Below are 23,674 nucleotides of genomic sequence, written 5' to 3' on the forward strand. Positions count from 1 at the left end.
ATGTGATTGTTGAGGTGCAGGGGGTTGGAGAGCCTATAGAGAAGGAGACATTTCGCCACTGTCACCAATGGGACATAGAGAAGATGGATGGCTACATCCATTCTCCATGACTTCCGTCCTACACTGCATCCATTTGGTTTCTGCCCTCAATCTTCATCCCGTCCATCCTACGCCTGTATCCATGTCCGTGCATTCCTTCATTGCCTCCCTGCTTAGTTATCTCCCTCTTTTATTGCCTTCATCCCTCATTGCCTCCATCTTGAGATCTACAAGGTGGGTTCAGAGCTTGGCCATAGTGAGAGCTCCTTTGCTGGAACTGGACCTCTCCTCGAGGCCCATCCGATGTTATTATCTTATTGGCCAAATGGGACGCAGATGCCCAGAAAAGACTACAGATTTGTCCAATGCTACAATGTAGAAAACATGAGAATTGGACTCTTTTTTTTTTTTTAATTCTCACGCATCACGCATAAGTCACACAAGTCCACGCGGCAGGCTTGAGGGTGAGGTGTGGTGGAGGCACCAGGTGTGGTAACTCCACTGGGCAAGGTCCAAAGGAAGGAAAGCTTGGGAACCTTCGTTCAGCAGTTGGACCCCACATTACTACCGTGATCTTATCTTTTATCTTTTTTTGGCTGAAGATGTCATTGTCTTGTATCTCCTTGCCCTGATTGGTTACTTACAGGGAGGGGGCTGTGTCTGGGGTGGAGGGGAAGATGGAGGCTGTGATCAGTACTCTCAGGGTTTGGGTCCCTCCCTGGGTCTGCCCTGGCTTGCTCTGCTTTCCTAGGGTAGCTGGCATTTGTCCCAGTGGAGCATAGGAACAGCTCCGGGGATGGGGAGTGACACCCCAGTGAATCTCATTTCTTCCACCTGGTGTGGTTCTCACTCCCTATGCAGAGATGCCTGGGAATGTCTGGGCTCTTCTGCCGGTCACCCCACCCCGACTCAGGGTCCACAGGGGAAACAGAGGGAGACAACCTGGGGGATGGAGTCCAGGAGTCTCTGTGTGGCCTTGGCCTGATCCATTAACCCCTTCTTGGCTCAGCTTCCCTAGCTGGGAAAAAGAAAAGCCAGACTTTCGGATGTTGTAAAGGCAGTGGGTCATATGAGTCCATTTAGAGCATCAGATCTGGTCAGCTCTTGTTAACTGAGCACCTACTGTGTACGTATTATGCATATAGCTCACTAACTCTTCCCCAAACCATTTGGGATGGGTTTTTTGTTATTTCTAGCCACTTTATAGATGAGAATACTGAGGACCAGAGTGGACAAGCATCGTGTCCAGAGTGTCCCAGAGGGTAGGCTGTAGTGTCTGGATTTGAACTCAGGTCTCCTGGAATCCAGGGAGTGAAGTCTGGGCTCCCTGTGGTAGTGTGTATGCCATGCAGGAAACCATGCACAGGCCTTTCCTCCCTTGCCCTCTCAGGGCCAGTGGCTCAGACTGGCTGCTGGCAGCTTCAGTCCTGTACCCAAGCCCTGCGCTGCCCTCTGCTTTGTACCTGGTCTCTAAGCCTGTTTCCTCTCTAGCAAAAAGAGGAGGAGGAGGAGGAGGCTGCAGCATTTCTGGCATTCTCAAAAGGTTGAGTGCCTCAAAGATTTCGAGTGAAAGCCAGTCTTAGTGGTCATCATCCAATAATTAATAAAATGTCTTGGCTGCGGTGGGAGCAGAGGAAGTCAGCAGGGGGGGAGGTGACAGCTGGAGGGCGGGGCCCTGTGGGCGGGGCCCAGCCCGAGCTGGGACAGTGCAGGAGGCACCACACAGAGCAGCAGGCCTTCACATTACGCACCCAGCAGTCCAGCAGTCGTGCCGCAAGCCATGAGCCGTGAGTTCGACCCTCGGGGGGCCTCTGCGGGGCTTCCCGGTGAAGCCTTGAATGCCAGGCTCAGCTTCTGTCTCTCCTCTGCAGGGAGCAGTCTGTCTCTCCGGTTCCCGCTGCTCCTGCTCCTGCTGGCCCGCACCCCCTGTCCTGCCCGTGGATCCTGGGTCGCCCACACCAGGTAGGGGGCCTCCTGGATGCCCGCCTCAGGTCCCGCACCCCTGGCTTGGTCCCACTCCCTCCTCGCCCCTGCAGCCGGCCTAGCGCTTCCCCTTTCTGCAGAGCCCGAGATGGAGGAGGGAGGGTGAGTCTGGGGGTGTGACAGTGGCCTGTTGAGGGGTGGTGGTGGTAGTGATGGTGATCAGTTTGTTTCTTTCTTTGAGGGACTAGCAGACCCTCCTGGTGTGCTGGGCCCCTGGCTGTCCAGCCAGCTTCCTCACCCAGTAACCCCTCTGTTTCCTGTGGGGAGGGGGAGGGCTTCTTTGGGAGGAAGAGGCTGGGGCTGGGGGGCTGGGAGGGATAAGCACTGAGCCAGGGCTCAGTTTCCTTTCCCCAGCCTCCCTCAGGGAGAAGATAGGAGGGAGAAATACATTCGGAGTGGGGAGGGGAGGGGGGCGCTGGGCTGTTTTACCTGAGATTCAGAGGTCACCTGTGAGGTCCCCGTGGAGGAGACGGAGGCCCGGCAGGTACAGTGACATCCTCACCTTTATACTGTACATGGCGTAGTTAGGACTTGAACCCAGGGCTGACTGATTCCATGCACTTTAGCTACATGGTGGCCCAGAAGGCTCCCCACACTCCCTGCCTGCAGCGGGGCCTGAGCCCCTGGAGCTCCAGCAGAATGGGGAAAGCCAGGTCTCTCCGGTGCAGTTCCCATCTCCCAGCGGCGTCTACCAGGTTCCAGGAAGGAATGCACTCCTCCCCCAGCCAGCCTCCTCCCCCATTGCACGTGGGCACACACATGCGTGTGGCCACGGCTTCCCTCACCCCATGGCTGTGTGGCCCATGCCACCCACATACCTTGTGGGTATTGGGACTTGAACTCAGGTCCTTGAACTCTAGCTTTTCACTCAAGGCTGGCATGCTACCCTTGAGACACACCTCCACTTCAGACTTTTTGGGGATAAGAATCTCTTGGATTATCTGTCTGGGCTGTTTTTGAACTACCATTTTCAGTAGCTAGGATTATAGGCACCCGGTTCCATACCTCTTTGAATTCCCCATCTGTAGAATGGGACCCAAAAAGACTGGATGAGTGCTTTTTTTCCCCCCCTAGATGTTTTGGAGACTGAAAAGAGAAGAACATTATCTTATAGTGTCTATGCAGGTTGTGACTTATAGAAAAGGTTTTGCAGAGAAGGAAGGGTGTATGTGTATGCAGGACTATATGGTATGTGTGTGACTGTGTGCATTTGTGTGTGTGTGTGTGTGTGTGTGTGTGTGAGAGAGAGAGAGAGAGAGAGAGAGAGAGAGAGAGAGAGAGAGAGAGAGAGAGATCCCAGGGGAGGACTGAGGGGTCCTAGGAAAGAATTTGAGTTCAGCAAAAGTCTGCTTTGTGAGAAGAGAAGGAAGAAGACTTCTGCATCCTGCACCTAACAATTTATAAGGGTTTAACTGCTTAGCTGCTTAGAACAGCTCTGCCAGGGAGTGGTGTTAGACTCATTCAACAGGAGAGGACTTGGAGGCCCAAAGAGTGTGAATCTATCTGTCTGGACCACACAGTGGGCTGGTGGCAGAGTGGCTGCCTCGGTGACCTGCTCAGCACTCCACCAAGACCACCGCACTGCCCCTGGGCTCCTGAGTGCACAGGTCCTTCCACCTGCCTTCTGTGTCCTCCCTGCTTTCCTGTGTTTCCCCTGCCTTCCTTTGTTGCTTGTATCTCTCTTGTGTGGAAGGGGATAGAATCCAGCTTGGAAGGCAAGACTTAACACTCAGGTTTATCCATCCAGCCTCTGGGCTTGGCTTGGTGCCTTCTAGCTAGCTAAGGAAAAGGCAGGACCTAGTGACTCTGTGTGTGTGTGTGTGTGTGTGTGTGTGTGTGTGTGCGTGTGTGTGTGTTTTACCCTAAGTTTTTAAACAGAATTTTGTTTTTACCAGTCCTGGGGGTTGAACTCAGGACCTGGAGAAGGGAAGACAGAGAGAGAGAGAGAGAGAGAGAGAGAGAGAGAGAGAGAGAGAGAGAGAGAGAGAGAGAGAGAGAGAGAGAGAGAAAGAGGGAGAGGGAGAGGGAGGGGGAGGGAGAGAGATTGAGGATCCATATGCTCAGTTCATCCTCTCAATCCTCTAGATTGGCACAGGGCTTTAAGGGGTAAGGCATGACCTGTGGCCAGGTGGAAGAATTTGAGGCTTGGCCGGCCTGGTGGTACCTGACCCGAGGCAGTCTACAGGCTTCATGTTGGGGTCAGGGCCCCAAGCCTGGCCACCTTGCCTGTTTCCTCTTTGGCTGCTAGACTGCTGGAGCTTCTCTAAATATTATTCTTAGGGGATTTGTTGCAGCCTCTTCTCTTGTGCCTGCTGCCTATGCACTCTGAAGATGTGGCGTACCTCAACGGGCCTGTGCCCTGCCGCGCTAAGCCCTTGCAAACTCCAACTCCTGGGCTGGGGGACTTTTCTTACCCAAATCCTTGGGAAGTATCTGGAGCCAGGCAGACCTGGATAGTGGGAATGCGTGGGAACAAGGACCTATGCTCGGCTATCATGTCTGTGTACGGCACAGCAATGTGGTGTCAATCATCCTGCTTAGGGGGCCTTGGGGCACTTAATACAAACAAGTTGTAGACTTTTCTTGTGAGGGGTGGGGCAGTCTTTTCCTTTGAGCCAACCCACTCCATCCTCTAGGATGACAAAACAAGGTCCTGAGGCCAGAAGAGACTGGCTCAGGGACACATAGCCAGTGGGAGCAGCCACTTTGGAATTCTTTTCTTGGGTACTTAACTTGGTTTCTGGCTGTGCTGAGTGTGACCCACTCAAAGTGAATTAAATCGTGTCTGCACTTCCAGCTCTCTTTCCTGATGGCTTATTATTTCCTCAAGAAAGATGGGTGATCTCAGCAGAGGGTGGAGGATCCTCATAGAATTAACTGGGTTGGCACCAGAGCATGCAGGATTGAAGTCAGAATGAAGGAGGATCTTCCTGTATGCATAGTTTCTAGGAGTCAGGGGTTGTGGTAAGGCAGAGCAGTGTCTAGGTCCAAGTTTCAGTCCTACTGTCATTCATTCAGCATTTTCAATATCTTCTCTGAAAGAACAGTGAAAGTTAACCCTGGGAAGGACATTTCCAGCCTTTAGATCTATGTGCCTCACCTTTCCCACCCCTCCTCCAAATCTAGGCCTGGACATCTCCTGGGGGAGGAAGATGGGGTGGGGGGGGGGTAGGGGTGGGAGGAAGAAAGGGGTTCACGTTTTAGCTTTGCAACCTCTAAGCTGAGGGGCTTGGGCAAGTCTCTTGCCTTCTCAGGAGCTGGAGCTCCTCTAGCCCCTTCTAGGGAGTGCTGGGGTGGGGGTGGGGGAGCCATGGACAGTGAGGTCATGGCCTTGATCTGCTACAGCTCTGCTACCCCAGCCCCGCAAGCAGCTCAGACCTCTGTCAAGCAGCACCCTGAGGGCCCCTGGTGTTTATGGAAAGATTGTAGGGGAGGAGGGAGAGGGGCTTGGGCGAGAAGGAGGGAGAGAGGAGGAGAGGGGGCGGGGCTTGGTGTGGGCAGCAGCTTGTGGCTCTCTGTTGGCTGGAGCAGACCTGGGGACTGCAGCGGGAGGCCTTGAAGCTAGTCTGGGAGGGGGCAGGCCGCTCTCCTGCCAAGCTGGGAGTGGCCAGTCTCCTCACATCATTTTAATTAATTCCATAGACATTTGCTAAACTCTGGCCACCACATGGCTCCCTGGGTGTCTGGGGCACCATCAGGACTTGGGCAGATCCCAGGCTGGGTGCCTGCTGGGGGCAGGAGAGTGTCTGCAGAATTCTCTCTCTCTCTCTCTCTTTCTCATAGAGTCAAGCAGGGGGAGAGTGAGAAGCAGGGGGAGAGCAGGAGAGGGGGAGGAGAGTTGGGAGGGTTGGTGGGTTGGAAGGAGGGATGGAGCCAAGCTTTGGCCTTTGAGGTAGAGGGTTTCCACAGCCAGTCTGAGCTTTAGGGGCCTCTCACGTCTCCTGTGCTGTGGGAATGTGGAACTGGGGCTAAGAGGAGCTCCCCTCAGCCCCTTTGTCCTCCCTCCACCCTCCAGCTCATGCCTGCCTTGTGGAAGAACTAGATCATTGGTGTCAGAGGTGGGAGCTGGCAGGTGAATTCAGATGAATGAGGATTGGTCCAGCAGGGGTGAGAGGTAGAGGGTCTCTGAGCCAGCCCAGAGGGCTGGTCCTGAGTCTCCTTGGCCTTTCTGTGCCAAGAAGGGAAAGCTGGGGTTTTGCCTACCAGATGTGCCTGTGGCAGCCTGATAAGGCCTTTTTTTTTTTTTCAGTCCAGCCTTCTTCCCCTTGGCTTTCCTTTCCCTCTCACACCCACCCCGGCACGAACCGCACAGTTGCCAAGGCATAAGCAGAACTATTTGCATAATACTTGCGATTTTTGTGGCCCTAGACGGAGGGCACTGTGGACCTCCCGGGGGTGGGGCAGGAGGACTCAGCTGCCCAGGCTAAGCCCCCTGCTAGGAAGTGAGAACTTGGAGACTGGCGTCGGGGTGAGGACTCACCCAGAGTCATGCTGTCTGATGTCAGCACCCCCGAGATGAATGAACATTTCACCCCTGGCTGCTCATGCCTTTCACTACCCTCTTGACCCCTCGAGCCCTCAAGCTGCACAGAAGAGTTCCTCCAAAACATTGGCTCAGAGCCCAGAAAAAGAAGTATGGTTTCAGAAGGGATTTGGACACATTTCTATAGACAGCTGGGGAAGAGACTTCTTCCTAGGAGCCAAGCATCCTGTGTGTCTACCTGACTGCTCTGTGTCCTTGATTGAATCACCTCTCGCTGAACTTTGGTTTCCTGTTGCTGAGCAGGTTTGGGGGAGAGGGGAGAGGCTCCATAGGGCCTGACGATGAGCCCAGGGACTCTGACTGCCTGTGGAAGCGTTTCTGGGCAAAGGCAGCCAGTGGATGGCAGTCAGAGGAATCAGGAAGGACTTCCCTGTGCAAGTAGTCTTCCAGGAGGGAGGAGAAAAGCTATGAGGCTCATCTACCCTTTCCTAAGAGGAGATTTTCTTCTAGCCATGCTACTCTTGTTCCCTTGGTTCATGACTTTCCCTCAGGATCTTAAACCCCACTCTGATTTGGGCCAAGTCTGTGTGTCTCATGAGTGGAGGTCAAGGCAGTTGAGACATTGGCGTTCCCCCTCTTTTCTTCCTGTACCCAGAACTCTGTCTCCTGAGTTCTGGAAACTCCTTTCCCGATACGTGATTATTAAGCTAGCTGTAGGGTACAGGCGGAAGTGAAGAGACAGGCAATTGGTCAGATAGGACCATTACTTGACTTTCTCCTTTTTCTGGCCTCTGGTTCTCCATCTCCAAAGTAGGCATCAGGATGACCTGCTCTTTACTTCCTCCTGTAGAAATGGATGGTGACCAGCCTCATTTTCCTACTGTCCAGGTGCTCAGAAACTTGGAGCTGATCTGGGAGAAGCCCTCCCCTGATCCTTGTTCCTTTTCTGAGCCCTACAGCAGGAAGTGAGTGCTCCAGCCAGAGGCCTGAAGGGCTGCAGTGTCTTATCTGCCAGCCATGTCAAGCGTCAACGTCAAGGCTAGGCATCTGGACTTTTCCCCTGCCAACCTTTGGTGGCAGCAGGGAGGGAGCATGGCCCCCTGGAGGCCCGGTGTGGAGATTGGGTGCTGGGGAATTTAAGTTCAAGGCTATGGGGGCTCATGGATGGAGGCGGGGAACTCTGCAGCCCAGAGAGGGGATCACCTTGGGATTTAGGACTCAGCTGTGACTTGAGCCCTTGCCCCTGGCTCCTCCCCCCTCCCACCCCCATTACAGACTGCCTGGGATCAGGGCGCCATGCAGGGAAGATGTCTCATGCCTGTTTCTCACCTGCAGTGAACCCCTGTTGTTACTACCCGTGCCAGAACCAGGGTGTCTGTGTTCGCTTCGGCCTTGACGGTTACCAGTGTGACTGCACCCGCACGGGCTATTTGGGCCCCAACTGCACCATCCGTGAGCCGGATCTCCAGCCTCTCCAGCCCCTGGGCTCAGACCCCACTTCCTATCCTTACCTCTGACCCCATGTCCCTTCTCTTTCCTGGCCTGGCTCTGGTCTCTCCCTGACCTGGCTCCCACATGAACTCTTGCGTCCGTTCACCAACAGTCCTGGCCTGTGGGCTCTGTGGCCATGCAGTACCATGTTTCCCGGTCGTCCATCATCACACCTGGCTCTGTCATGTGTCACACTTCCAACGCTCTATCCAGATCCTTGCCCCACAAATGCTACCTTGTCCCCTCCCGGCCCTTACCCCTCAGTCCCCATCTTCCTACCCTGGCTACTTCCGGTCCTCCCATGAGGGCCTACTGAGCAGCTCCCACTGCTTCTGCAGCTGAACTCTGGACCTGGATCCGGTCTTCCTTGCGGCCCAGTCCCACTTTCGTCCACTTCCTACTCACACATGGACAATGGTTCTGGGAGTTTGTCAACGCCACATTTATCCGAGACTTTCTTATGCGCCTAGTCCTCACAGGTGGGTGTGGAGGAGGACCCGGCCCTTCCCCAATCTGGCCAGTGAGACATGCTACCAGTCCTGGTGATTCTTGGTATGTGAAGTGGGTGGGGAGACTCTTCAGTGCCAGATAAAACAAACCTTAACCCAAGAGGAGTCAGGGAAAAGAGGGGTATAACTGGAAGAAATGGAAGCAATTTTGTCACCATTATTTTCTCTCTCTACAGTGCGATCCAACCTTATCCCCAGCCCTCCCACCTATAACTTAGCACATGACTACATCAGCTGGGAGTCCTTCTCCAATGTGAGCTACTACACTCGAGTTCTGCCTTCTGTGCCCAAAGAGTGTCCCACACCCATGGGGACCAAAGGTAATGGGCATGGCATGAGCTGGCCTGGGAACCATAGGAGATGCTCAAGTGTTCTCTTCAGGACCAACAAAAGCAGACAGAGCCGGGTGCTGGTGGCTCACACCTGTAATCATAGCTACTCGGGAGGCTGAGCACTGAGGATCATGGCTCATATGGCTGACATGTCTAAAACAGATGAGAACAGGAAAGGGTAGCCACAGGTCTTAGGTCACCAAGAAAGTCAAAGAGACAGGAGGGATGGTCAATACCTGGAATTCCACAACTTAGGAGTCTGAGGCAGGAAGATTTTGGGTTCAAGGCTAGCTTGGGTTATAGAGCAAGATTCTTCCCCCCAAAACAAAACCAAACAAAAAGGAAGAAAGGAACAAAGAAATAAAGAGACAGAGGCAGAAATGTGTTTCCAATTTCCTAGGCTACTTCTTGGCTTGACCTTTGTCTACTGATGAGGGCCATTCTTCTGGGTGTAGAAGTGATTTCTAAGTTGAAATGGAGGAGATCTGGAAGGTAGGAAGACAAGAAGGAAAGAAGGAAGGGAGGAAGGAAGGAAGGAAGGAATAGAGGAATGAACAGTATGCCATATATTGGTGCTAACACTGTGTTTGGTTCTTTTGTTTGTGTCCCAATCCTGGGGCTTGAACTCAGGACCTAGGTGCTATCCTTGAGCTTTTGTGCTCATGGCTAGCCCTCTACCACCAGAGCCACAGCTTCACTTCCAGCTTTTTTGCAGTGCTTAATTGGAAATAAAAGTGTCATGGTATCTTGCACATGTAATTGTAACTCCTCTGTATGGTATTCTCACAATAAAAAAATAAAAAATAAAAAAAATAAATTCAGCAAGAAAAAAAAAGAAATATTAAAAATGGAAAAAAAAAAGCGTCATGGACTTTCCTGCCCAGACTGGCTTTGAACTGCTATCCTCTGACCTCAGACTCTTGAGTAGCTAGGATTACAGGCGTGAACCACTGGTTCTTTACTAAATGCATGTCATTTTCCATGTTTCTCTGGGTAAAGTACAAAGAAGGTCATTTTTCTTCAGTTACCCAAGAACATTTGGCTTCTAGGTAGGGGGTCTTCCTCCTATGGCCTTCTTCTCAGTTCAACCTTAGTTGTGCAGAAATCTAGAGGTTACTCAGTAAAAGATCATCTATTCAGCCAGAGCAGAGAAGACAGACTCATCAGTCCAGCATGCTGTGGCCTCACTTCCTGCCACAAGGTGTCGCTGTTGAACATTGTTCCTGGGTAGCCCCTTGGTCCTGCTTTGGCAGATTTTGAACCTTGCGTGGATATTGATGTCTGCACAGGGTCTCCAGGGACCTGGTCTGGTGGTTCTCAATCACATGGTTAGCTACTATTGTGGCTAGTTTAGCAGAATAGCTGGGTTAAGCCAACATTGCTGAAATCAGTCCTTGTCCAATGTAAGCGAGCAGTGATGCCAGATTGTAGGGGTACAGATCATTTCCTCTAACCTTTTTCTTTGGTGAGCTTCCTTAAGGGCACTTGATATCTCTCCTTGCCAAAGGGATCCAGCTGTTCATTTCAATCCAAAGACTTTCCATTGGTTGTGGACCTTATCTGAACTCTGGTAAAGGGATTCATGTAGCAGAACATAGAAAATCCTAGTGTTGGGTGCCAGCTCATCTGACATAACTGATGAAGGCCTCCCAATACTTATAATGACAGGCATCTGCTTCCTGATGACTTATCTTTATCCCAGACATAGAGAAAACTGGCATAATTTACAAATATGTTGGCCATCTACATTTGACCACAGGCCAAATCTAGCCCATCTCCTGTTTTTATAAATAAAAGTTTTACTGGGACTCAGTTACATTTTAAAAAATGTGTTGTCTTTGATGCTTTCCTGCAATAAAAACAAAACTGATTCAGGTGCCAGTTGCTCATGCTTGTAATCCTAGCTACTCAGGATTTGAGGATTACAGTTGGAAGCTAGCTCAGGCAGAAAAATCTGTGAGACTCTTATCCCCAATTTAATACACACACACACACACACATGCGCGCGCGCTCGCACACACACACACACACACACACACACACACACACCATGCTAGAAGTGGAGCTGTACTTCAAGTGATAGAGTACTTATCTTGAGCAAAAAAAGCTTAGGGTCAGCACAGAACCCAGGCTCTGAGTTCAAGCCTCAGAACCAACAAAACAAAACAAAACAAAAAACAGGCAAAGTTGAATAGACATGACAGAGACCACATGGTTTGCCATGGCTAAAGTATTTACTATCTGAGCTTTTTATAACGCAGGTTTGTTGATTCTTGGTTGAAAGGATTTAATTTTGCAAGATCTCTTGTTATGTTTACATCTTCTCATGCAATCTTCAGGTATAAATCCACTATATAAAAATAAGTATTATTGCCCTATTTTACGGATGAAGAAACTGAGGCTCCAAGAGATGACTTAACTTTGTTCACATAGTTGGCAAGTAATTGCCAGTGGTAAATACAGCATATTTTGTTCCAGGGCAAGAGAGTCTCTTATTTCTTTTTGATTAATTTTTTTTCATGATGGAAAAGTGCAAATGTACCTATAAGTTGAAAATACAATGAACATATACTCATGTCTCAGTTTTAACCCTAACCCACGATTTACCAGTCTTATGTCGTCTCTTCCTCTCTCATCTCTTCTTTTTTTGAAAGTTTTAGCTAGGATTTATTTTAGTATAACAGGATGAAAGTAGGGAGAAACAAGAGATAGAGAGGGAATGAGGGAGAAAGAGAAACATTTCCTGCTTCCTATGTTTAACTCAGGAAATGTGAGTTAAAGACTCAAAATAGTGATTCCCTCTCAGTTTTTAGTGGAGTATTTTAAGGTAAATTTCAAATAGCATGTCATTTCACCTATAAATGTGGCTAGGTCTTTTCCCAGTGTGACTGAAGGGGCTACTGTGTGGGGTAAGGTGTGTCTGAGGAGGATGTTCTGGGCTTCTTGCTTGGATTTTCTCAGTGAGCCCTGACATCTCCCAGACAGGGATAGTCAGATGAGAGCCAGGTAGCAACCACTCTTTACCTCCTCAACCAGGAAAGAAGCAGCTACCAGATGCCCAGCTCCTTGGCCGTCAGTTTCTGCTCAGGAGAAAGTTCATCCCCGATCCCCAAGGCACCAACCTCATGTTTGCCTTCTTCGCACAACACTTCACGCATCAGTTCTTCAAAACATCTGGCAAGATGGGTCCTGGCTTCACCAAGGCCTTGGGCCATGGGGTGAGCACTTAGGAAGAATGTAGAACTGCTCTAGACCTGACATAGCACATATAGATCATTGTCAGAAGCTTAGAGCCCAGGAGACGTATTGGTCCTGTCTCTCTCCTCAGGTAGATCTTGGCCATATTTACGGAGACAATCTGGAACGACAGTACCAACTGAGGCTCTTTAAGGATGGGAAACTCAAGTACCAGGTAGTGCTGGGTCTGGGGATGGGATGGTGGGAAGGATCTCCCTTGGTCTCCTTGCCAAAGGCTGCCTAGGTGGTTTGGGGCTGGGTCGTGTCCTGGAGAAAGTCAGTCGTAGAAGTTGAAGATCTGTGCCAAGAGGAGAGACAGTAAACACTGGGGAGCAAATATGATCACCTCCTGGGAGGTGGACTTGGAGCTTCACTAGGGAGCTGCTGTCATTCATGTTGTTTTTCACCATGTTGACTGGGTACCATGTTGTGCCTTACCTGAATGATTGAGCGGGGACCATCCTAGTTATGAGCCCTGCCCCCCAAAGAACCACAGCCATAGAATATATCTAGGATATGGTTCCAGGACTTTTTGTCTATACCAGCATTAACTTAGGTGACACACATACACACACAATTCAAATTTTCTAGAGGTCACATTAAAAAAAAGATAAAAAGAAACAGGCCCCATGGGTTTTCATAAATGTGTTTTACTTGCTACAATAGTATCTCCATTTCAACATGTACTTACGACAAAAATAAAATGTTTCACATTTTTTTCTATACTAAATCTTTGAAACTTTGTGTGCATTTATCCTTGCAGAATGGTACAATTTGGATGCTAAGTTTCCAATAGAGATACCTGATCTCTTGATTGGCACTTAGAGCTTTGTAACCTTTACAGTTGAATAAGTAGATGCACATTCCCAAGTTTGCTGGAGTATCAGTTTTTTTTTCTTTTCCCAGTGCTGGTCTTGGGGCCTGGGCACTGTCCCTTAGCTTTTTATTTTTCTCAAGGCTAGTGCTCTACTATTTGAGTCACACCTTCTCTTCTAGCATTTTGGTGTTTAATTGGAGATAAGAATCTCATGGACTTTCCTGACTAGGCTAGCTTCCATCCTCAGAGCTCAGCCTTCTGAGCAGCTAAGATGACAGGCTCTGAGCCTCTGGAATCCAACTGCAATATCAGTTTTAAAATACTAATAGTAATCAAGTAAAATCGAAATAAAGTAAATTAAAATTTTCACACTAGCCAAATTTCTAGTGTTCAATAGATATAGGTGACTAGTGGCTTATCAGAATGGATTGTGCAAATCTTAGCAAATGAAAGAAAAAAATCAGTGGTACATCTTTAGGGCTAAGGTCAGTGCTTGGCATACAGTAGTTCTTTAGTGAATAAGTAGTTAATGAATAAATGAATGAATGAAGAAGTTGCTATAGAATTAGTGAGAAGATGTGGGGGCCTGCTGAGTAGCTGGAGGCTGGGCCTACCTGGAATCTCATGAGAGGAGAGGAGTAGAGAGGTCAGTAAGGGCAGAGAAGGGCTTTCCAGGCAGTGGGCTCAGCATGTGCAAAGGCCCAGAGGCACATACACACAACAGCCTGGCTAAGTTGGAGGGAGCATGAAGACTGGGAGGGATGGGAACTGAGCTGGCATGGAGGGTAAAAATGACTGTGGATGAGGCGGGATGCATCTGGAGGAGGTGTGTCAGGGACTGGGAGAATTTCAAGGGGATGCATGAGGTTATAGGTCAATGTAGCTTCGTTCCAAAGAAGGATCACACGAGCTATGGTGTGGAGAATGGTTTGTCTGGGCACAAGAGAGCCGAAGAGGAGGGTGCGTTGGACCAGGACACAGAAGTAGTAGAGACAGAGAGGTCTGGGTGGGTGGATGAGGAGGGTAGAATCCCGCAGCAGGGAGGCGTCGGTTCGGCAGCTGTGGGTGCCCCCCCACCCCACCCCCAGGTTGGCAGGCGGCCCCCATCCCACAGGTCCTGGACGGGGAGATGTACCCGCCATCCGTGGAAGAGGCGCGGGTCGTGATGCATTACCCGGGGGGCGTCCCGCCCCGAAGCCAGATGGCAGTGGGCCAGGAGGTGTTCGGGCTGCTGCCGGGCCTCATGCTGTACGCCACCATCTGGCTGCGGGAGCACAACCGCGTGTGCGAGCTGCTGAAGGCGGAGCACCCGACCTGGGACGACGAGCAGCTCTTCCAGACCGCGCGCCTCGTGCTCATAGGTGAGGCTGGGCGCAGAGGCCCTGCCGCGGGGCTGCCCTGGATGGCCTGAGGAGGAGGGCGGGGGCTTCCAACGCTGGGAATCCACGGGATGACCCTCCCCCACCCCTCCCTCCCCCGCCCCCCACCTGCCCTTTGGGGTGATGGCTGGCTGGGTCTGTGGAGCTGGTGCTGGAGAAAGGGACCTAGCACACAGCATGCTGTCAGGAAACACGCGTCTGTAACCAGGTGTGATCCACTGCCCCATGCCTCAGTTTCCCCTCCTTTTCTGTACTCAGATATACGCATCTGAGACAAGCCGGGCACATACAGGGTTCAAACTTCAGCTTGTCCAGTCTGGAGGAAGCGCTGCCTAGCATCTGCTTTTCTGGCTTTTGGTAGCTGCTAGGTGACTCAGGGACAGGATATTTTTATGTCTACAACTCCAAATGTCAAATGGTTTCCTGCCTACGAGCTTGGCCTCTGCCATCCCTGTCCAGACCAATTTCGGTCTGAGTCACCCCTTTTCTCTGTCCTCCCTCTCCCCCCCCCCCCACTTCTGGGCACCACTGGGCATGGCTGGTCTCAATTATGTGCTGAATTACTACAGCCTGGAGGAACCTGGAATAAGAATAGCTCAAAGAGGAAAGAAGAACTGGTTTTGGTTCAGAAAGGGCAAGTCTATGGCTGGAGGTTACCCAGCACATTGACTGTACATGAAACTGTGATGAAAGGCAGGAGCCCTCGGGCACTGCACAGCGTTTACCTCCTTTAACTTCCCGTAGCTTTCTGAATTGGATATGAATACCCTTGTGAAAGTTTAGTGGCACCTGCCTGTCATCCCCGCACCTGAGAGGCCAGGGCAGATCAACGGCGAGTCTGATGTCAGACTAGGTTATAGAATGAGTCCAACAGAATGTATGCCTTTGTGTCTTCTTCACATGACCCAGTGAATACTGTTGCACACGTGTGTGTGTGTGTGTGTGTGTGTGTGTGTGTGTGTGTGTGTGTGTATACGTATACACACACACACAGAAGATTCCTTGTGCAGATCAGAAAAGTGAGCTTTGGAGAGATGAAGGAACTTGGCTTAAGCTCATAGAGCTACAAATGGCAAAACCAAGATTCAGATGTCTGATTCCAAATTCTGTGGCTCTGTGTCAGTCTACTAAAAGTCAATTTATCTCATGACTAACTGGCCCAAACATTAATTCCCTTTTAATCTCTAGGTGGCCTTTTTAATCTCAGGATGGAATATTCAGTTTGCTGGTTTCTGAGCTGGCAGAGGGAGACTGTGTATAAGAATTCCGATATCAGAACAGATGAGATATAAAGGATTTTAGCTGTGTGTAGGGCTAAATCTACCTTCTGCCTTAGCTCTTGCCTATAGCAGTTGACAGAGTGGTCTCTTTGAAGCTCCCTTGCTTCACTGAGCCATAAGCCAGCCCCCAACTTTTCTAGCTTTTGGGGTTTCTGTAGCCTCTTAATGGGCTCAGTGGTCTCTTCGAGTTAGATGCATTCTTTGTGATATTAGGGATTGAACCCAGGGCTTCCGCACACCCTTGGCTGTCTCATTTGCATATTATGCTTAGCTGGGTCTACAACCTCCCACTGCATTGTGGGAGTTGTGGTGATCTTGTCTAGAGGTGGAATGAAATCTGAGAAAGTTCTGTTTTCCCATCCCGTTATGAGAGGAAGGGCAGGCAAGTGGCCACATATTGATAACCATACCAACGAAAAGGAGACTTTTCATGAGCTGGCCTGCTTTCTCCAAGCCTTGTGTCTATATCACTGTGTTCTGCTGATCTCATTTCTAAACTGACCCCCCTTCCCCCTGGGCAGGTGAGACCATCAAGATCGTCATTGAGGAGTATGTGCAGCAGTTGAGTGGCTACTTCCTGCAGCTCAAGTTTGACCCGGAACTGCTCTTCAGAGCCCAGTTCCAGTATCGCAACCGAATCGCCATGGAATTTAACCATCTGTACCACTGGCACCCGCTCATGCCTGACTCCTTCAAGGTGGGCCAGCAGGAGTATAGCTATGAGCAGTTCTTGTTCAACACCTCCATGCTGGTGGATTATGGGGTCGAGGCCCTGGTGGATGCCTTTTCTCGCCAGAGTGCTGGCCGGGTAAGTCTCAGTCGGGTGAGGGTGAGGGTAGTCAGGCCTTGGGCTCCAATAGAGCCTGGTTAAAATCCCAGTTTCCTTGTCTGTAAAATAGGTATAGTGTCTCTATAGGGGAGCTGTTTTTGTCTGTCATGGGGCTTGAACTCAGGGCCTGTGTGCTGCCCCTGAGCTCTTCTACTCAAGGCTAGCTTTCTACCACTTGAGCCACAGCTCCACTTCCAGAATTTTGGTAGTTAATTGGAAATGAGAGTCTCATAGACTTTGCTTCCTGTAGTGCCCAAGTCGCAGGACCCCCACCAAGAAGACCACCGAGAGTCAGACGTTCTGAAATGCAAAAGCAAGGTTTTATTTAGTCGGGCTGCAGCTCGGGCCTCATCCTATACTTCCATACAGCCTCCTAGGAGAGGCCCGAGCTAAACATTTACAGGGCTTATAAAGGCAAACAACCAGGTGTTTGATTACCACCACGTGTTGCTTTGCTAGCTGAGATAATTGGTGGTCTAGGTTTGCTCACAGGATTTGCTTATCTTAGGCTTAACCTTTCAGTTTAAACAAGCAACAAATGGTCACTGCCTCAAAAATGGAGTTAACCCTTCACTTCCCAGGCTGGGCTTCAAACCATGATCCTTAGATCTCAGCCCCCTGAGTAGCCAGGATTACAGGCGTGAGCCATCAGTGACTAGCCTAAAAATGACACTTTGATATATAATTAGAGAGAGGATGCCTGAATAAAATGGTCATTGGTGACCATTTCAGCAGGTTTGAATATGTTTTCATAATAAAAATCGAAACAAAATTAGCTAATGCTTAGGACAGTCTAATGAGTTAGATGTTTTTACCATATCCCCAGATGACATATAACTTTGCAAACTGTCTATAAACATTGTCAGCAAATATCAAAGACCTTAAAATATTTGCATTCTTAATCTAGACCTTTGTGAATTGCTTCATGACCATTCACTATGATACGATGCTATCGCAATATTTTTATGATACTGGATCCAGCCCTCCCCAAGGTGCACAAAATCCATAGATAATAAAAATCCCTTAAACACAATGAAGTTTTGCATTGAGCCCATAAACATCCTCCTTATACGTTGGATCATCTCTGTAGAACACTGCATTGCTCATTAGAAAGTGAAGACAAGGAAAAAGAAGTTAACCAGAATATAAGAAGTGACAGCATGGGCTTTCCCTGGTGATCATCATGCACCTTGGGACCAATTTTGAGACAGCTGCTTTGCTTCCCTTATCTTTTATTTTATTCCAACATATGAGGTGGATGTTCTTGACTTCTATACATAGGACAGAACTCATATTTAGCTCAGGTAACTGCCCAAGGTCCTTGCGTTTGTTTGCTATGGGTTGCCCTAATGAAGTACCACACATGCGATGGCTGAGAACCACAGAAATTATTTATCCTTTCATTGTTCTGGACACAGGAAATCTGAAAGCAAGATGTCAGCAGGGTTGTGTTCTCTCTGAAAGCACTTAGGAAAATCTGTTCCATATCTTTCCTTTAGTGTTTGCTGTTGGTGGACAGTCCTGGATGTTCCTTTGCTTGTGGATTTATCACTCTGACCTCTGTTGCCCTTCATCCTGGGTTCTCTGTGTCCTCTTAGAAGGGTAAAGGTTAGGACACACCTTCCTCAAGGATGACCTAATCTGTACTTGAGTCCATTGGTGAAGGTTGTAGTAGTTAACCCCTTATTCATGGTGGACTCATTCTAAGATACCCAGTGGATGGTGGAAATTGCCGACAGTATTGAACCCTATAGACTACATTTTTTTTTTTTTTATTGTGCCCATTCTGGGGCTTGAACACTGAGCTCTTTTGCTCAAGGCTAAGTACTCTGCCACTTGAGCCACTTCCAGATTTTTGGTAGTTAATTGGAGACAAGTGTTTCACAGACTTTCCTACCCAGGCTGGGCTTTGAAAAACCTCAATCATCAGATCTCAGCCTCCTGAGTAGGTAAGATTACAGGTATGAGCCACCGGTGCCCGGCTCAAAATATCTCATTGTACTATACATATTCTTCTTGGGAAGATGTGAGATGATCAATACATGCATGATGGGATAGAATGAGAAGAATGGGGCATATGGGAGGTAGGGTTAGCTTATTACATAGGATTACTAAGATATAAGAACTATCACATCACGATGGTTGATCTGTTAACCAAGACAGCTAGCCACATGACTGACAGGCAGGTAGCTCAGCCATTGTGGATCTTTTGGACAAAAGGATGGTTTACATTCTGGGCAGCATCGAATGTGACTGCACTAGATTTCACCATGCTACTAAAAAAGCACATCATTAAAACCGTATGAGTTGTTTATTTTGGGAATTTTCCATTAAATCTTGTACCGTAGTTTCTGTGTGAGTAATTGAAACTGCAGAAAGGGAATTCTCCCCTTCCCTCAAAAAGGGAACTATAGCATTTCTAAATTACTATAGGTTGGGACTTCAGTGTAACTTTTTGGAGGACACAATTCAATACACACAGCTCCACAGCCGTGTTAATGGGCTGAACTGGGATTGGCACCAGCTTCTGCTTGCTTTGTTCAAAGTTTGTTTTGTTGCAGGTCATGTTTCTTTCCAGTATGTTTGTTATTTCCTGCTCCCACCACCCAGTTATACATGTCCTATTGAAACAGAACTCTCTCTGCTTCTGAAGCATGGGCAGCCTTTCATCACAAGAAATAGAACTTTCTCTAGAGCAGTGCCTCTCAACTACTCCTAATCAGAATCATTTTCCAGCACCCTTCTTCATCTCATCAGAACATCTGGGCTTTGATCATATTTTCTCTGCCTTCACTAGGAATAGTAGTAGCCTTTGGTGTGATGCAAAGGACTAGGGAACAGGCTTTGAGCAACTAGAGCAGTCCTCCTGGCCCATCCACACTTCTGCTTTGAGTAAGCTGAGACTCTGCAGTGGCCCTGGGACAGGTTATGATGCAACAGACTGAGGGCCAGCCTTTCCCCTCCCCCCATCATGGCTGCTAGGTTCTCTGTCCTGGACTTGAAGTATTTATTTTATTTTATTTATTTTATTCATTTTTTTTTGTTGGTCTTGGGGCCTGAACTCTGGGCCTGGATGCTGTCCCTCAGCTCTTCAGCTCAAGGCTAGTGCTCTACCACTTGAGCCATAGCACCACATCTGGCTTTTTCTGCTTATGTGGTGCTGAGGAATCGAACCCAGGGCCTCATGCATGCAAAGCAAGCACTCTACCACTGAGCCACCTTCCCAGCCCCTTGAAGTATTTCTTGAAGGACCTGGGGCTCCAGAACAGTTTGACCTGGCCCTCAGTTTCATAGCTGTGCTCATCTCTTGCCAGATTGGTGGAGGCAGAAACATAGACCACCACGTTCTGCATGTGGCCATCGATGTCATCAAAGAAGGGCGAGAGATGCGCATGCAGCCCTTCAATGAGTACCGCAAGAGGTTTGGCATGAAGCCCTACACGTCTTTCCAGGAACTCACAGGTGAGCAACTGCTTCTTGAACATAGTTCCAGCCCTGGAGGGACTCACAGGAAAGTGAGGGAGATAATAAGGAAATAGACCAGGACAATACCAGTAGCCATCACTGTGACCAAGGGAATGATAAAGGTGGTACATAACCCCAATTTGGGGAGAGAAGGTAACTTTTTGGCTGTGTTTGAACGATAAGTAGGAATTTCCCAGTTTGGAGAATAGAAGGAAGAACAGTTTTGAGTAGGGCAAGGGGCAGTACAGAGTCTCAGAGATCAAAAAGTCTGTGACCATTTGAGAGAACTCTTGTAGAGGTGGCTGTAGTAAGGGGCCTAGGTGGCGAGAGCTTGAGAGCAAAGTGTAGAATCTTGGATTCCATGCCAAAGGTTTCAGATTCTATTTTACCTAGTGGTCCCTAGATATTTATTGATGGGCCTATTGTGTATGAATTGTGTCAGAAGCTGATTAAATGATCAGATCTAGCAGGGCTATAGATCTGTGGTAGAGTGTAGGTTTAGCACATGCAAGACCTTGAATTCAATCTCCTCCACCAAACCAACCCTCAAACCAAACCAGAAACTAAATACCCCTTGAAATCTTGTGATTTAGTAGGTCTTTGTAGGCTTCAAGTGTCTGCGTGTGTGTGTGTGTGTGTGTGCATGTGCGCGCGCGCGCACACACACACACACACACACAAACACCACTTCTGTGGTCCCCAGATTTTGATCAGCCAAAGTGTAACCCTGTTAGTTACAGGTAATGAGGCCACGGAAGCAGGGCGTGGCCTGCATGGTTGCCCGGTGGAACATGGGCTTAGGGAGGCATAAAGGGAAGCTCTATGTCGATCTCTCTTTGATCACGCCCATGTGGGTCTCACAGGATGGAGGGGAACCTGAGATCAGTCGGTTTCCTAGATCTAGGGGCAGTAATATTTGTCATTTTTTTCATCTCCTATAACAAATGGTGTAGAGGGGAGAAAGACCGCTGTCACTGCCATCTGGGGGCAAATTCTATTTTATCTTTAGGCTCTAGCATGAAAATGGGGCTTAGATCAAGATAAAGCCTTGAAATCTGCCTGTGAATGAAGCAAGCTAGGAAGTGGAGCCTCCTTCCTGTTAGAATGACCGGATGAATTATTCTCAGAGAAGTGGGATGGATGAGTTTCTTGAGGTCACAAGCTATTGACTGGTAGATCTAGACCTCTGGGCTCTTTCTTTGTAGTGGATTCTTTCCTTAACAGCCAGTCTAGGATGAGGGTTGATCTGTGCTTGCCTGACCCTTTTTGCCAACACCAGCAAGGCTAGGTTTTAGGGCATTTGTCCAGTTGCTCAGATTATTCTTCTGGAATTCCTTTTATTCCCAGACAAAAGTGTGCCTAGATTCCCACTCAGATCCTAAGGATACCAAGCCTCTGACCGTAGCTTTCTTCCACTTGCAGGAGAGGAGGAGATGGCAGCTGAGTTGGAAGAGTTATATGGAGACATTGATGCCTTGGAATTCTACCCCGGGCTGCTTCTTGAAAAGTGTCAGCCCAACTCCATCTTTGGGGAGAGTATGATAGAGATCGGAGCTCCTTTTTCCCTCAAGGGTCTTTTAGGGAACCCCATCTGTTCTCCAGAGTACTGGAAGCCAAGCACATTTGGTGGTGAGGTGGGCTTCAACCTCGTCAACACTGCCACCCTGAAGAAGCTGGTCTGCCTCAACACTAAGACCTGTCCCTATGTTTCCTTCCATGTGCCATACTCCAGTCAGGATGATAAGCCTGCTGTAAAGCGACCATCTACAGAGCTCTGAGGGGCAGGAACATAGCCTTTTAGAGGGCGGGGCTTTGTGAATGCCATTCCAGAATGCGGAGGCCAGTGCCAATGATCTTAAGTGCTGGCATTGTGAGGAGTTGGGTTGACACTTAGAGTTTGGGGATGTTCTTGCTAAATTCACTGATCACCCTACCCAGTGTTAGGAGTTGGTCTCATTTGGGCCTCCAGAACTCTGGGCTCCTTCCTGTTCCTTGACAATCTGGAACATCAGGTTCCTGATTGGTTTGAAATATAGGCATTCTAGAATGTAGAGCTCCCAACGAACCCTTCTAGAAAGCTAAAGGGTTCTGATTTTGCAGTCTAGAATCTGAGTGGCCCTCCAGAATTGTTGGCTCATTAAGGATCCAGAATGTCATGTTCCTGACTGATGATCCAGAACTGAAGCCAATTGGCTGGGTCAGTTCTCACTTAAAATATTGATTTATTTTCCTGTTCAGTGAGAAACACACAGAGTAGGAGAACCCAGTGGCCAACAAGACTTCATTGCCCGAATTTATGCCCAAATGGAGGGGGCAAAGAAGAAATATTCTTCTTCCCCGACTTAGACCCTGGTCTAAGGATGTAGAGAAAATAGGTGGTTTTTCTATGCCATTGGCTGGATGCTACCAGGACTCTGGCCTTAGCCAAGTCTTTACATGTGGCAGCTGTTTCTCATGAAGCTAATAAAGTTCTCTTTCTGAAGTTGTCGGCTACCTATGTCTTTTGGTCTCACCCTCATATGGAGCCATAGCAACCATATTCCTTTTTCCTGTCCACAATACTGGAGACTCAGCATGAGTTCTTTATTTACTTACTTTGTGGAGATTCCTGAGACCCAATCTTGTGTATGTCCTTCATCTGGTGTGCTTCATTGTCCCCATAGGCCAGCTTTATCCAATATACTTTTCTAAAATACTCAACTGCCGGGCACTGGTGGCTCACACCTGTAATCCTAGCTACTCAGGAGGCTGAGATCTGAGGATCGCAGGTCAAAGCCAGCCCGGACAGGAAAGTCTGTGAGATTTTATCTCCAATTAACCACCAGAAATCCACAAGTGGTGCTGTGGCTCAAGTGGTAGAGCGTTTGCTTTGAGATGAAGGGCTCAGGGACAGAGCCCAGGCCCAGAGTTCAAGCCCCATGGCCAACCACCAAACAAAAAATACTCACCTGTCCAGTTTTGGAAATATAACATCTAGTTCCTGCCAGATGATGAAAAAATGCCCCTCTCTTATCAAGCAGACCAGCGACAAGGAGGACCTGGAGAGGGGAGCATTGCCATGTACCAACTTTGCACAAGGAATGCTCAGTTATTTTCACACCAGCAGCATGAAGTGGGTGTCTTAATCCGTGCCTCAAAACTAAGGAAGCCAAAGAGCAGTCAAAGGGACACATCTGCCCCACAGGTGCCCCAGCCAGACTTGGAATGAAGCCCTGGATGAGTCTAGAGCTGTGTTCTTACTCCTGCATTGATCCTGCCTGATTGGCCCAAGCTAGAAGACAAAGGTGTAGGCACCTCTTTATATACTGGCTATTCATTCATTGAGAAATGTTTGTTTTATTTTTATTTTCTTTCATTCTGTTTTTTTTTTATTGTGAAAATACTGTACAGAGGAGTTACAATTACATGGGCAAGATAATGAGTACATTTCTTATCAAGCATTGTAGCCTCCTCCTTTGTTTCCCCTTCTCATCCCTTCCCATCCTCCCCCCACCTCCCTGTGCAACCCTCCTTCCCCCCACCAAAGTTGTAAAGTTTGTTTTCGACATAACGACTTGTATATCTCATTGTTGCAATGGGTCCACCTGTATCCCTATTTAAATGATTTGTTTTTTCCCTTCCCCTCCAAAAATTATACCAACATCAAATACAGTGAAAGCAGGGGTTATATCATGGGGGAGGGACATACAAATCAACAAAGAAATAATCTTATAAATGTGTTAGAAACAATCACATGAAAGAAAAAAAACATTTGAATAAATAACTTAGAGTTCATTTCCCTAACATCACCTTATCTGACCTTTTCTGCTTGACTCAGACATATACTAGTT

General features: G+C 48.6%; 1 protein-coding gene across 1 annotated transcript; it reads left to right on the forward strand.

Annotated features, from left to right (window-relative positions):
* Positions 1 to 1,819: 1,819 nt before the first annotated feature.
* Ptgs1 (prostaglandin-endoperoxide synthase 1) lies at positions 1,820 to 22,326 on the forward strand. The gene is given in 12 exon segments (XM_042678745.1): positions 1,820 to 1,826; positions 1,911 to 1,953; positions 1,955 to 2,001; positions 7,841 to 7,957; positions 8,335 to 8,475; positions 8,682 to 8,825; positions 11,874 to 12,055; positions 12,166 to 12,249; positions 14,006 to 14,252; positions 16,072 to 16,358; positions 19,694 to 19,841; positions 21,267 to 22,326. Coding segments are annotated over 12 exon segments (1,803 nt in total). The 3' UTR covers positions 21,623 to 22,326.
* The last annotated feature ends 1,348 nt before the right edge of the window (positions 22,327 to 23,674 follow it).

The sequence above is a fragment of the Dipodomys spectabilis genome, unplaced genomic scaffold, assembly GCF_019054845.1.
Source record: "Dipodomys spectabilis isolate Male_0828 unplaced genomic scaffold, ASM1905484v1 ptg000046l, whole genome shotgun sequence".
Lineage (NCBI taxonomy): Eukaryota > Metazoa > Chordata > Mammalia > Rodentia > Heteromyidae > Dipodomys > Dipodomys spectabilis.